The sequence below is a fragment of the Erythrolamprus reginae genome, chromosome 7, assembly GCF_031021105.1.
Source record: "Erythrolamprus reginae isolate rEryReg1 chromosome 7, rEryReg1.hap1, whole genome shotgun sequence".
Lineage (NCBI taxonomy): Eukaryota > Metazoa > Chordata > Lepidosauria > Squamata > Dipsadidae > Erythrolamprus > Erythrolamprus reginae.
In genome coordinates, this window is record NC_091956.1 from 13,863,459 (window position 1) to 13,878,711 (window position 15,253).

General features: G+C 42.1%; 1 protein-coding gene across 3 annotated transcripts in view; it reads left to right on the plus strand.

The window, feature by feature from the left end:
• The window catches only part of ATP8A1 (ATPase phospholipid transporting 8A1), an 84,023-nt gene that overhangs the window by 55,943 nt on the left and 12,827 nt on the right, over positions 1–15,253 (plus strand). For all 3 annotated transcript variants that reach the window (XM_070757022.1, XM_070757023.1, XM_070757024.1), the window contains 4 exons: positions 1,559–1,637; positions 2,707–2,768; positions 3,583–3,639; positions 3,783–3,890. In XM_070757022.1, the coding sequence (XP_070613123.1) occupies positions 1,559–1,637; positions 2,707–2,768; positions 3,583–3,639; positions 3,783–3,890 (306 nt within the window). The remainder of the gene's footprint in view (positions 1–1,558; positions 1,638–2,706; positions 2,769–3,582; positions 3,640–3,782; positions 3,891–15,253) is intronic.

Sequence of the window (15,253 nt, forward strand, 5' to 3'; positions counted from 1 at the left end):
TTTTAAGGATAACTACAATCTGAATCTGAGAATGTATATTTTGTCAATTAAATGAAGTATGATTGATTGTATCATAATATATACACTCAACAAAATGAAATCTCAAGTGATTTTTTAGCTGGTGTTGACCTTCATTCACATTGTTATTATATTTTTTTTCCTGTACATAATTCTCTTCATTAGGTATAAGTAAACCTAAAACAAATAAAGAAAGAAAGAACACTTAAATATGGACTAGTGTTGGTGATTTTATTAACACCAATTTAATTAAAATCAAATTAATTAACGGAATAATTATATGGGTCATGTTTTAAGTTAATATGGCTGATGTTTTATTTTTTTATTTCAGTACCACTTATTTATAGCACTTTAAAACTAATTAGCTCAGATTCTATGAGTTTCTTAAAATAAATGCTTCCTAGATTTTTTTTCTTTTACATTATTCTTATTTTTAAAATTACAGTATAAATAATTATGAAGGCCTAATAGGTAAAAAAGAAATTCAGCAGTTTACCAACGTAGGGTTTCTGCCACAATTTTTGCATTGTCTTTTGTTAATACATATAATTATTTTTGAAAAAGTTTAGTATATGTAAATAAAGTTATTATACTTGTACAGTGTCCTGTTTAGTTTTGTTTTGCACAATTATGAAATTGTGGTCAAATTCCGTGAGCCACTCAGTTGTAAAGGTTTTAATTGTGTTTTGTATTTTGGAAACTGAGCTAGCTTGTACCTTTTATTGTTTTTGATTCTTAACAGGTTTTACAATTTCAAATAGTTTGCAAATACAGATATTTTGGTTTTTATATGTGGAAGATTTAGAATTTTTATTGCCCTAAATACTGGTGCACAGATTCATTGCGATCAAAAGGGTCAGAGTTCAAGGGTTATGAAGAGAGGTTAAAGGATTAACGTGGGACAATGAGTATTCACCATAAAAATGAAAAAGCAGTCCTAATTTTCTTGGCCCCCACCTCAGCTTTTTCTCAAATAATATTCTTTTGTCAATGACACAGCAAGGAGAGACAAGGGTTAATGAGTAACACAAAAGTTCAAATATGCAAAGTATTGTGGCATAAATTGGATTGTACAACCTTAGCATCTTAGATTATATTACAAAGATGTTACAGGCAGGGTAGAAATTTTTTTGAAGCAAAGAACATAATTCTGTTGTTCGGACAATTTCAAGCGATTAATACGCTCTTTAGCACAATAAAGATTGTGATTTGTAAAAGTATGCCATATGTTATTACAAAACAATAGTGAAAAGTGTGCTTCTTTGTACTTACTCTTGACTTGACTCTAGTCATATCTAAATACATAAAAACATAGATTTTTTGTGCTTGTTTGATAAAATTATCTTATAATCTTTATTTGTAACATGCGAATTAGGAAAATTGTATAAATAAAAAAATGCTTCATGTGCATAATTAAATTGTGCATATTATACACACACACACACACACATTAAATATATAATATAAACAACACATACACATATGTTAGGTAAAATTAGTTTTACCACAATGACAGCCATAAATCTTTGTTTTTGCTTAGGTTTTCTGGATCCATTGTTTAAATGGCCTCTTTCATTCAGTAATTCTGTTTTGGTTTCCGCTAAAAGCCATCCAATATGGTAAGTAAATATTTAAAAATTAAAAACTGCATTCACACTAGATATACAGTGTTCCCTCGATTTCCGCAGGGGATGCGTTCCGAGACCACCAGCGAAAGTCGAATTTCCGCGAAGTAGAGATGCGGAAGTAAATACACCATTTTTGGCTATGGACAGTATCAGAAGCCTTCCCTTAACACTTTAAACCCCTAAATTACCATTTCCCATTCCCTTAACAACAATTTACTCACCATTATTATTGGTACTCACCATTGAATAAGACACTTAGTGATCCTGATATTTATAAACATAGTTATTTATTAACAATAATTTTTTTTGTTATTTATTTGCAAAAATTATTAGTTGTATAACATCATCGGGCGGGAAAAACAGTGGTATAGAAAAAAAAACCCGCAAAGTATTTTTTAATTAATATTTTTTGAAAAACCATGGTATAGGCTATTCGCGAAGTTTGAACCCGCAAAAATCGAGGGGACACTGCAGACGTATTTGTTTGTTTAGCAAAGGCAAACAGAAACTCATTAGTCAGATGGAATTATCTAAATAATCAAAAGATGACGAAGGAAGATCAAATACAAAATTGAATTCAGCTGGTGGTTGCAGATGTGCAGAAGATGCGCTCCTTCCTTGCTTGAAAGGTTGATATTTAGTTTTAGTTCATCCCCGACCAACCTGAGCCCTAGAAAGTTTTTGCTCTGATCCAAGTGCATAGAACTAGTCATGATTGGCAAGCAACCTCTGTATTCCTCCACATAATCTCCAGATAATCTGCAGAAATATACTAAATACATTTATTGGTAATCTATATGATGTCACCTTTCATTAGAAGCCAGGCTGCTAAATCGAGGACTACTAGTAGACTTGTGTCCCTTAACTACAACTTTAGCTAAACAACTGAATAAAGTATATTTGTTAATAGTTGAAGTTTTTTCTTTCTTAAGTATCGGTCTTGAGATATTTGTAGGCAAAAAAAATGCTTGGCATGTTGGCAATACGAATCTTAACAAAAGAAAAAATAAATTGTGTGATGATCTCTTAGTTAAACCTTGGCAATGTTATTATTTTATAGATACTGTGTTTGCCAGTGGCAGAACTTCAGACTACTTGCTTTTGGGAAATGCCGTATATACAGTAAGTTCTACTCATGTTAATCCAGTTCGGATCGTAAACCAGAAACAGCAGTTAGTACTGCAGTGACCTCACGGAGTCTTACTTAAGCAGCTTAAGAGCCTTGCTGACGTAGTGATTAGAATGCAGCATTGCAGGCTAACTCTGCCTACTGCCAGGAGTTCAATCCTGAAAGTTGACTCAGCCTTCCATCCTTTTGCAATAAGTTGGGGCCCACTGCTGTAATTCATTATGAAATGGTATATAAGTCTAAGCACTATTGCTGCCATGAAAGGCCAAATGACTTGATGTCATTTTTATGTAACAACGTCCTCTGTTGAGCATCTACTTTCAGCCCAGTATTCGTTGTAATCATTATTTGATTACTTGAGCTTCACCACTTGAGACTACAGCTTGTCTGCCATTTTTCAGAAGTGGTGTAGGGTCTCCTGCTCAAGCAGGGGTTGGACTAGATGACCTCTAAGGTCCTTTTCAACTCTGTTAATCTGATAAAGGATATGAAACATTATTTTCTTTTTCCATCATCAAAACCTCTGGGTCTTCTTCTCCAGATAACATATGTGTGTTTTCTGTGTTTTACTTACAAATGTATACACACAGATGCACACTCACTCACAAGCTATAGAATATAAAGTAACTTGTTTGCACTTCATTCGTATCTGAAGGAAAATGCAGAAGCAAGACAACAGTTTCTTAAATTGTGTATTATACACATGTCAAAATGTTAAACACTTCTTTGATTTTGAAATCACGTACTTCAATCTGAGTTCAATTTTAACCGGTCAAGAGAAGTAACCTCTCTCCTCTTTTTTTAAAGTTTGTGGTCATAACTGTGTGCTTAAAAGCTGGTTTGGAGACTTCGTATTGGACTTTGGTAAGATATCTTTAAAATATTATAACACAATAAAATGATAGCAGTTCATTTCTATTGAGGCAATGCACGACACTTTTAATTACTGGTGATATAGCTTTAAAAATATTCACTTACTAATTGAGTTTCTTTCTCTCTTTTTCCAGTTTAGTCATATAGCTATATGGGGCAGTATTGTGCTCTGGATAGTATTTTTTGGCATCTACTCTTCTTTATGGCCAGTAATTCCTATGGCACCGGACATGTCAGGGGAGGTAATATTTCTTTTAATTAATAAAATTTTTAAAATATGTGTTACAATTTTTCTTTCAAGCAGGAGATTATTTAAAACCTAGTAATCTTTTAACAGTTTAGGAATTCTCCTGGACATGGTCGTTTTTGACATGCTAGCATTTTTTAAAAAAGTTTCAAAAAACATTTAAGCGGAAACCTGAAGATTCCCCTCTTAGGGAATGATGCTAAAAAAAAATACTTTAGAATAAGAAAACATTTTTTTAAAAGCCAGGAGTACGTAATGGTAAGGATAGCTGGCCAAAAAAGGTAAAAACATAGATAAAAATGTGTTTGTCAGAAATATATATTCGTGGTTTGATGCAAATTCTAATATAAAACAGAACATACATTTAGCAGGGGGGTATATTTTTGAATTCTAATGGCTAAAGGGGACAGGGAACTAAAGAACCTTTTGATGTGGGTGAAAGAGGCAAGTGCAAAAGTTGACTTGAAACTTAATGTTAGGAAAAAGACCCCTTGGCTCTCAGGAAAGTACTTTTGGAACATTTTGGCTGATCAGTGTACAAAAATTAAAGTAACTGATAATGGTAAAAGAATTTAAAAAATAGGCCATTCATCAAATCTTCTCAGTGAAATCTTCCAATTAATTTAAAATTGTGACTCACAATCAAAATTTAAAAATCTGCAATGCAACAAAAGGAAAAAAAAACCCAATTGCACCGGCAGGTACCTATCTGAAATAGGATCATTTTCAGGAATTTATGAAACCCAGTTATATGGAGCATAAAAGCACTTGGTAGGATAAGCTGTTCCTTAAGGTCAGGACTGCAGGGGTCCCATTCCCTTGACTTTTGATTGAGTAGAGATTCCAAGAGACTCCAATGAACTCAATCTGTACAGTCTGGAGGACAGAAGGGAAAAGGGGGGACATGATGGAAACATTTAAATATGTTAAAGGGTTAAATAAGGTTCAGGAGGGAAGTGTTTTTAATAGGAAAGGGAAGACAAGAACAAGGGGGCACAATCTGAGGTCAGTTGGGAGAAAGATCGGAAGCAACGTGAGAAAATATCATTTGACTGAAAGAGTAGTAGATGCTTGGAACAAACTTCCAGCAGATGTGGTTGGTAAATCCACAGTAACTGAATTTAAACATACGTGGGACAAACATCTATCCATCCTAAGATAAAATACAGGAAATAGTATAAGAGCAGACTAGATGGACCATGAGGTCTTTTTCTGCTTTCTATGTTTCTACCATCTCTAACTGGGAGATGGTAAGTTCTAGTCCCACCTTAAGTATGAAAGCTGGCTGGGTGACTTTGGGCCAACCAACCTCGCAGGGTGGTTATTTTGGGGGAAAATAGAAGGAAGACCAATGCCCCACTGCTCATCCCCCCCGAGTGACTTTTAATGTCAGGAAGGCAGGATAAAAATCTTAAGCCATAAACAAGAGAGCCAGTTTGGCGAAAGGGTCAAAGCCAAATGTTTCCTGTATGTTTTAATCGATAATAAGTTTTAAGAGGGACCCTTTCGCCCATTAACATTGAACAGGTTCTAAAGAGGACATTCGGCTCAACCAAGGCGACCCACTGGCAAGATTTATATTTCTCTGTTGTGTTAGGGGAGGTGGGGGGGCTCACGCTATTCTTCCAGCAGGTTGCATTTGATTTCCCAAGGCCGAAAGGGGCCAGAGCCAGAGGACTTGGCAGCGGACGGCTGATGAATTTGTAAATCGCGAAAAGGCAGACGGAGTCCAACCCCAGAACAGGCTGTCCCTGTTAGCGGCCATTGTCTGCCCTGGATCCATTTGCTATATTCCCAGCTGACCTGTTTATGGGCAGAGAGATGTGAAAAGTTAGAGACAAAATGGTTCTGAGCTGAGCCCAGAGGGAGCTTCCCCCCCATCCATCCACCCACCCCCAAACAGAAAGGAAGGAAATACCTCCGTGGGATTGTGTGTTTCTCTCTCTTCACCCACACACATACAAAGAAGCTTTCTGTCTTTAATGTGAATGTCAGCTTTAAATCTTTTACTTTTGGATTAACTCTGGAAAAAGGGGTTGGGGGTGGCGGTACAAAATCTGACAGGGCTTTCAAATATGATGCAGAAACACTTTTGGTGGTGGTGGGTGTTTTTCCCCCCTGCTCCCTTCCCTTCAATTCAGGTTGCTCATTTGTGAAGCCAAAGGCTGGATTGAGTGAATGTGGGCGCCCTGTTGTTCCTTCGTTCATACTTAGCATCACAATGCTCAGAATTAACATCCTGAGACCTACATTATCAATTCTGCTGTTTCACCAAGCAACTTTTAATACAAGAGGGCTTAGACAAGGGATAGCTCTCTTTGGTGTTTCCCTAACTTTAAAAAGTCATTAAGAACCATTAAAAAGAGAAAAAAGGAATTCTATTTAAATCCCCTCCCCTTCCCCAGCTATTTTTTGCCTTTATGTTTAATTCAGAAATTAAAAGCCACAGGTCAGATCAGCCTTTCTTCTGTAGCATTTATGCAACACTCTTAGAAAAGTAATTATCGTCTTTTCTTTCACCTGTTATGGATCTAATTCTATGAGCACCCTTCATTTCTCTGTGCAGTAATACTTGGATTATATCACAGGAAATAATTTCCAATTCCATCTGTAAAGTCACTGCATCACCTCTCTCCCTCCCTCTCTCTCTCTCAATAAAATTTGGGCAAAATAATTTACCATGTTATTACTTAATGAAAGGCAAAGGCGCTAAGGACCAGCAGACATTAAGTTTTCCAAGTCAAACTATCACTGCTAGAAGAGAGCGGCTACTGATTACACTCCCCTGCCCCATTGCCCATTGCCCCCTGCTCCCTCAGCCTTAGGAAAAAGGGTCCCTTGTCTGTCTGGAGTGATTTGGGGAGCAGGGGGGCAGGCTGCAGCTCCAGGGGATTAGCAGGCCTCCCACTTATTCAGCAAAAGAGTTTAAAATGCTCCTGCATGGAAATTTCCTGTTTGTCATTTGATAAAGGGAGACCCATCTGTTCCCATGATTTTGAACAGATAGAATACCAAAAACTCATTCCCAACATCCATTTAGAAACATAGAAGACTGACGGCAGAAAAAGACCTCATGATCCATCTAGTCTGCCCTTATACTATTTTTTGTATTTTATCTTAGGATGGATATATGTTTATCCCAGCATGTTTAAAGTCAGTTACTGTGGATTTACCAACCGCATCTGCTGGAAGTTTGTTCCAAGGATCTACTACTCTTTCAGTCAAATAATATTTTCTCACGTTGCTTCTGATTTTTCTCCCAACTGACTTCAGATTGTGCCCCCTTGTTCGTGTCTTCCCTTCCCTATTAAAAACACTTCCCTCCTGAACCTTATTTAACCCTTTGACATATTTAAATGTTTCGATCATGTCCTCCATTTTACTTCTGTCCTCCAGACAATACAGATTGAGTCTATCAGCTCTTTATGTGGAACCATATCAAAGACTTTGCTGAAGTCCAGATAGGCAATATCCACGGCACCACCTTCATCCAACACCTTTGTGACATAGTCAAAGAAATCAATGAGATTAGTCTGACATTATTTGCCTTCAGTAAAGCCATGCTGATATTTTATCCTTCTACACAATTTGGGTCCAATAAGTTATTGGATTTGGGTCCAATAAGTTATTGGATTTGGGTCCAATAAGTTATTGTTTTTTAGGTGCTGATTTATCCTCTTTTTGAGTAGAGTCTCCATCATTTTAACTATAACTGATGTCAAGCTAACTGGCCTGTAGTTACCAGCTTCTTCTCTACTGCCTTTCTTGTGGATAGGCACAACACTGGCCATTCTCCAATCCTCAGGAACATCTCCTGTTAACAGGGATTGGTTAAACAAATCAGTCAGGGGGGTAGCAATGACAAATCTGAGTTATTTAATAACTCTGGGGTGGATGCCATCTGGACCCATTGCCTTATTTATCTTTAATCGTTCAAGTTCTTCTAAGATCACTGGAGCTGAATCCATACAGCTGGAAGCAATGCTCTATCCATCTATAGTATTATATTGTAATGTGTCTTTTGAGAAAACTGAACAGAAGTAGCTATTGAAATGGTCAGCGATCTCCTTATTCCCATCAATGCATGTATTATTCCTGGTACTAAGCTTCGTGATGCTGCAGTTTTTCTTCTTCCTGTCACTAATATATCTAAAGAAGGTTTTATCCCCCTTCTTTACAGATTTGGCAATTTCTTCCTCTTTTGAGGCTTTAGCAGCATATATTATCTGTTTCGCCTCATTCTGTCTCATTTTATACACCTCTCTATCAGCTATACTTCCAGACTCTTTATATCTCCTATAGGCAGCCTTTTTTTCATTGACTATAGCCCTTACATCATTGCTAAACCATAGCGGTTTCTTCTTCCTTTTACCTTTAGTTATTTGTCTTACATACAGTCCAGTGTCTTTTAAGATGGCCTTTTTTAACACAGTCCACTGGGTGCTCGCTCCTGCCATTTTATCCCTCCCCTTTAATTCATTATTTAAATATTCCCCCATTGCATTAAAATTTGTTTTTCTGAAATCCAATTCTTTGGTTGAAGTATAGGATTGCTCACAATCAGTTTTTACATCAAACCACAAACATAGATGGTCACTGCAACCTAAATTTTCTCCCACCTTAACCTCTGAAACCCAATTCCCATTCGTAAAGACTAAATCTAGAATATTCTCCCCTCTAGTCGGTGTCTTAACCAGCTGTGCCAGAGATGCTCCTGTAAAGGCCTCTACTATATTCTTACTTTCGCATGTAAGGGCACTGGGGATATTCCAGTCAACATCAGGCATGTTGAAATCACCCATAACCACAATATCTCCCTTTACTGCCATTTGGGTAATTTCATCCACCATCTTGTTCTCATATTCCTCAGATTGCCCTGGAGGCCTATAGATCACCCCAATTCTAATAACAGAACCTCAAACAACATTTGAGTGTTGTTAGTGTATATTTCATATCATACTATCCCATCAAAACCTGAAATTTGCACTGTCCTATGTACACCTGGAGCTAATAAGAAAGGCAAGGGTGTGTAAGTAACCCTCGGCTTTTAAATTACTCAAAATACCTTGAAAATTTCATTCATAAAAACTTCTTCTTTTAGTGAAGGGCTTGATTGTATTTTCAGATATTACAGTGCTTTCAGATAATCCATCTTCTTCTCTGGAGAGTGATTAAAGGGTTACGAGAGGGTAAATTAAAAAGGCTCTCCATTCACCAGCAACTCTTTTACAGATTTTATTTAATATATTTTATCCTTCTACACAATTTTTTTCAAAACAGTGGTATCCAACAATAAAACAATGATTACAGGGTAACCAAAATCATTTTTTAAAACCATTAAAAATAACCCTAGAACAAAGATGAACAACCCATATCCAAAACAGGTTGCCTATTCTCCGTACTGAAGGAGCGGGTCCAGCAGTCACATGGGTTGCTCATGTCCAATCCGGTGGAACTGAGCCTAGTGTTAAAAAAGCTTGCTGGATCCGCCCCTTCCCCAGAATTCGCTCAGTTCTCGCATCCTGCGGTTGTATTGTGATAGCTCGTTCAACATTCTAACACCTTCCCTTCGATCTTTCCTTCAAACTAGTAAGAATTGTTTTTCCTTATTTGTTTTACTTGCATTAACAGCGCCAGCCGTTTGCGGCTCGGCTTTTTTCCTTTGGGAGAAGTTGCGGTTTCGTTTTCCCTCGGCTTTTTTTGCCGTTTACGATCACCGCAGCCGTTTGTGGATTCTTTTAATCCTTTGGCCTGGAGGTCCTTGTGCAAGTATTGCTTCATTGATTTATTTATAGTACTATTGTTAAAGGGCTTAAGAAATACCTCCTGCGGAGTGAGACGCTTGTTCTAGTCTCCTGGACTTAGTCGATCGCTTCCCCTTTAAGATTTCTATTATGGAGCGATTTTTCGGCGCGAAGGCCTTCGCGCCCTTTTTTAATTTAGGCCTCTCGTGTTGGCCTTCTGCCAGCCGCGTGGGCCTTAGTCCACCGCTCGGATCCCGGAGTGGGCTTTGGGACGCTCAGGCTTAATTCTCCACCGGCTAAGCCTCCAACCAGAGTGCCTTGGTTACTTTAATTAAAGTTTAGGGAGGCTGGCCACGCTGTATTTGGGGACACGAACTCTGGGTTTGCCCAGATTGCCCTCAAGTCTCAGCAGCTCCGAGGCCTAGGAGCAGGATCCATTCCTCTTGGGAAGTCTTTGAAATTCTTCTCCCTAATCATCCAGTTTATTTGGCTCAGCCTTGTCTTCTGTTAATTGTCAGACTATGGCTACTTTTCCCAAGAGAGGCACCACTCAAGGTCCCAGAGAGGCCAGGCCTACAGGCGATGAGATTACCAGTATCCCCCAGGCCTCAACCTCCTCTTCTTCAGGGGCCCGCCCCTTGACCAAAGTCACCAGGGCTGAGAAGAGAAGGGACCAAGCCCTACAAAAAATCCATGACAAATCAGCAAAGCGTTTGAAAGTACAGGCCCAAGTACTCAGTAGTCATGACCCCCCAGAGGCTCCTAATCTGCCTTCTTCTGGGGTCACTGTGTTATCTCTGGATGAGCCAAACCTAGACAGACCCCAACCTAACCTATGGGGATTAGGTCCAGAGGAACCAGATATTATTGAAGATTCCTCCCAGCCAGGATCCTCCCAGGCTTTCAGGGATTCTTCTGCCATTCCTGCTGATATTTCTAGTTTACCTCCTGAATTCCAATCTATTTTTTCTGTGTTATCCAAGGCCATTGATGCTAAACTCTCTACCATCAATGCGCCCCCCTTACCTCCTCCACCTCCTCGTCCCTCCCGCCCCTTGGGTTCTTCCCCAACGGTTAGAGCTCCTATTCAGGATGAATCAGATTCCTCTCAGGACGAATATGAGGATATGGAAGAGGAGGAGGATCCCTTTCAAGGTCTCTCAGATGATGAGGAATCCCAAATAAAGGTTCCTTCTCCAATTACTATTTTTCCCTCTCAATTGTTCAAATCTCTCCTCCTCAAAGCTAGAATTTCTACGGGATTGGCGGCCCAGGAGAAACAGGCCTCCACATCCACTGATCCCCCGGAGGAGAATTTACCTTACTTCACAGAGGAACAGGAGGATAACGAGGTAATTCCTATGCCTAAATTGTTTAAGGATGCCTTACTTAAGCAGTGGGATTTCCCAGCCTCTGGGCTTAATCCCACAACCAAGGACAAAAAGTTGTACAAACTCTCCTCTTCCTATGAGGAGCTCCTATCCTTTCCTAAACCGGATGAACCTGTCAAGATCCTTCACTCGGCGGCTGCTGTGCCAGGCGAAGCAGAGGAGGTCCTCCGCCCAGAGGACAAGCGGATTGAACAGATGCTCAAAAGAGGATTCACCGCAGATTCCTGGGCCATTAAAAGTTCCGCAGCGGCTTCCTTTTTCTCCAGAGCCATGCTTCTGTGGCTTCGCCAACTTCAACAGCATATTCCTCCCGATGACTTGAGAGGTCAACAAGACTTCAACAAGGTATTTGCAGCTGCTCAGTACGTGGCTGATGCCACTTTACAATCTACTAGATTTGCTGCCAAGTCTATTGCAGCTTCTACAACGGCAAGAAGACTCCTATGGCTTCGCCCTTGGCAAGCAGGAGTACGTCAGAAGTGGCAGTTATCTCTGGGACCCTTGAAGCGCGACCTTCTTTTCGGGGATCTTCTGGATCCACTCCTCACGGAAACCACGGACAAGAAGAAAGTATTGGGTCCAACCACCAAAAAGGCCACCAAAACGCAGTCCTTTCGTCGCCCAGGGCGTCAACAAGATCAAGCGGCTTCCTATCAGAGAATCCCAGGTCAGTGTTCCCCCCGCTTTCGTTCCCAAGGTAGGAACTCCAGGGGCAGAGGTTTTCGCTTCCAAAGGGGAGCGTCCTCTAACAGGGCTTCAAAAAAACCTAGATGGTAGTTCTTCCTCGATTCCCATAGGTGGCCGCCTAGCCTATTTCGCCTCTAATTGGCGTCTCACCTCCAAGGACCCCTGGGTCATTGACACTGTTCAAAAAGGCCTTCTTTTAGAATTTACTTCTCCCCCCCCCTAAACGTTTTATTTCCTGCCCTTCTCCCAGGTCCTCCTCAGATTGTAACCGTATGGAGGAGGCCATTTCCCACTTATTGTCCATCAGAGCCATTCAACCCGTTCCCCCCGGTCAGAAGGGCCTAGGTTTTTATTCCATCCTATTTATGGTTCCAAAATCCTCCGGAGGTTGGAGAGCTATTTTGGATTTAAAGAAGCTGAACCTATTCATCAAATATAGGAAGTTTAAGATGCACTCCTTATCATCCATTTTGGCCGCCATCCACCCGGGAGATTTCATGGTTTCTTTAGACCTCACTGAGGCCTACCTCCATATTCCTATAGCCAAATGCCACAGAAAATTTTTACGTTTCTCCTTTCAGGGCAGGCATTTCCAGTATAGGGCGATGCCATTTGGCCTTTCCTCGGCCCCTCGGGTCTTTACAAAGCTCTTGGGGTCCCTGGCGGCCTATATCCGGGCGTCACCCATCCACATTTTATGTTACCTTGATGATATTTTGGTTCATGGGAACTCCCTAGAGAAAGTGAAAGCAGACCTTTCTGTCACCATGTCGGTTCTACAGGACCATGGTTTTTCCATCAACTTTGACAAAAGTCACCTCCAACCTTCCACATCCATTTTACACCTGGGATCCATTATTAATTCAGAATCTTCCCAGGTCTTTCTCTCTCCTGAGAGAAAAATCAGTATAGGGGAGTTAATTTCACGCATTTTATCTCAACCTTCAGTTTCTATAGTAACCCTGTCTTCCCTTTTGGGGAAGATGGTGTCATGCATAGGCATCATTCCTTGGGCTCGCCTTCATGCTAGGGAACTACAGTGGCTCCTATTACCCTTTCAGAGATCGGGGCACAGCAACTCAAGTCGTCGCATTGTCATCCCACCAATTGTTCGCAGATCCTTCAAGTGGTGGAAGTCTCCGGCCATGGACAAAGGATCCCCTTTCAGGTGCCCGGATCAATTTGTCATCACCACAGACGCCAGTCTATCGGGATGGGGCGCCCACGCCCAGGGGATGATAGCCCAGGGCACGTGGTCCCCGGAGGAAGCTTCCAAGCCAATCAATTGGCTAGAGTTAAGAGCCGTCTCCCTGGCTCTGAAGCAATTCTCTCCTCGCATCCCCAACCGACACGTTCTCATTCTCACCGACAACATTGCCACGAAAAGCCATATCTGCAGACAGGGGGGCACGAGATCCAAGGCCCTCATGAGGGAGGCCCTCAAGTTAGGCCTTTGGGCGGAAAAACATCTTCGGTCGCTCCTAGCCGACCACATCTCGGGGAGCCTCAACGTCCAGGCGGATTGGCTATCTCGAGCAACGATAGACCCAGGAGAGTGGAATCTCCATCAAGACCTGTTCCATCAAATCAGCCTCAGATTCGGCCTACCAGTTCTGGATCTCTTCGCGACCAATGCGAACGCCCAACTCCCTCGCTTTTTTTCCAGATTTCCATCCCCGGGAGCGGAAGCAATCAATGCCCTCCGGAGCCCATGGCCTCCAGGCCTACTCTACGCATTCCCTCCAATTCCAATTCTCCCGGACGTGATTCACAAGGTCCTCACCGAGAGGGCCCGAGTAATCCTAATCGCCCCTCATTGGCCCCGCCGGCCCTGGTTCGCGGATCTCCAACAGTTGTCCGTCCAGGACCCTTGGCGACTCCCCGTTTCGGGGGATATGCTGCGGCAGGGGGCCTCATTCCATCCAGACCCGGAGTGGTTCCACCTCACCGCCTGGCTGTTATCAGGAGAGACTTAGAACTGCGTGGCCACGACCCCGATACAGTGGAGGTCATTTTAAAGGCCAGAAGGGGTTCGACCAATCGAATCTACGACCATACGTGGTCCAAGTTTCACCAGTGGTGTCTACAGGAGGGCCTCTCTCCCCTGTGCATCCCCATACACAGGATCATTTCCTTCCTTATGCAAGGTTTCCATCAAGGACTTTCCACCAGCACCCTCCGGCGTCATCTGGCGGCCATTTCCTCTGTCCTAGCGGGGCCCCGCAGACAGCCTCTCCGTTCCTTTCCAGAAGTTCAGGAATTCCTCAAGGGTATAGCCAACCTCAGACCTTCCAAGGTCCACAGGTACCCATCCTGGGACTTGCCACGGGTTCTCCATTCCCTCACGCAGGCACCATACGAACCCCTAAAATCGGCGTCCCTCAGGTACCTATCCTTTAAAGTAGCATTCCTGGTGGCTATTACCTCTGCCCGACGCATTTCGGAGCTGGCTGCCCTCTCAATCAGGCAGGACCTCTGCCAATTTCATCAGGACAAGGTAGTCTTGCGACTGGACCCCACCTTCTTACCCAAGGTCTGTTCCATGTTCCACAGAACCCAGGATATTGTCTTACCTTCCTTCTGCCTCCAACGGGACCATCCCTTGGCAATTAGATGGCACACCCTGGATCTCATTAGAGCGCTGAGGATCTATATCCAACGCACAGGACCCTTTCGGAGGTCAGAAGCACTTTTTATAGCCTATCACCCCAGAGTCATGGGTGCCAAAGTGTCTTCAACAGTGATAGGCCGTTGGATCAGAGGGACTATATCTAAGGCCTACGAGTCGGCCTCCCTTTCAGTTCCAAGGAACATCACAGCGCATTCCACCAGGAGCGCAGCCACCTCGGCCGCTTGGGCGACTCAAGCCCCGTTGGAGGAGGTCTGCAAAGCAGCCACTTGGGCCTCGCCAAATTCCTTCATCAGGCACTACAAGATTGACTCTTACGCCTCAGCGGACGCTGCCTTCGGCAGAAGGGTACTCCAATCCGTTATCTCTCACGATAGCAATCTAACCCCACCCTAGGGACCGTCTATTGGGTATGTCCCATGTGACTGCTGGACCCGCTCCTTCAGTACGGAGAATAGGCGTTGATTGCTTACCTGAACGCCTCTTCTCGTACGGTGAGCGGGTACAGCAGTCACTTCCCGCCCTTGTATGTGTCTTCTTTACCTTCCTATAACCTTTCTTCCTCTAACAATGAGAGTTGAACACTAAAGAGCTTCACATCTGAGCCTAGTCTACGGATTCGCGAATTCTGGGGAAGGGGCGGATCCAGCAAGCTTTTTTAACACTAGGCTCAGTTCCACCGGATTGGACATGAGCAACCCATGTGACTGCTGTACCCGCTCACCGTACGAGAAGAGGCGTTCAGGTAAGCAATCAACGCCTATTCTCTTCCCCCACCCCCCAAAAAAAGCATTTAATTATTATTTTAGTTTCTAAAACAATTCACTGACGATTGATTCTGGGTGGCTTAACAAACTATTAAAAATGGCAATCCTGAAGAATATAATAATTCCAACAATGAAACAAT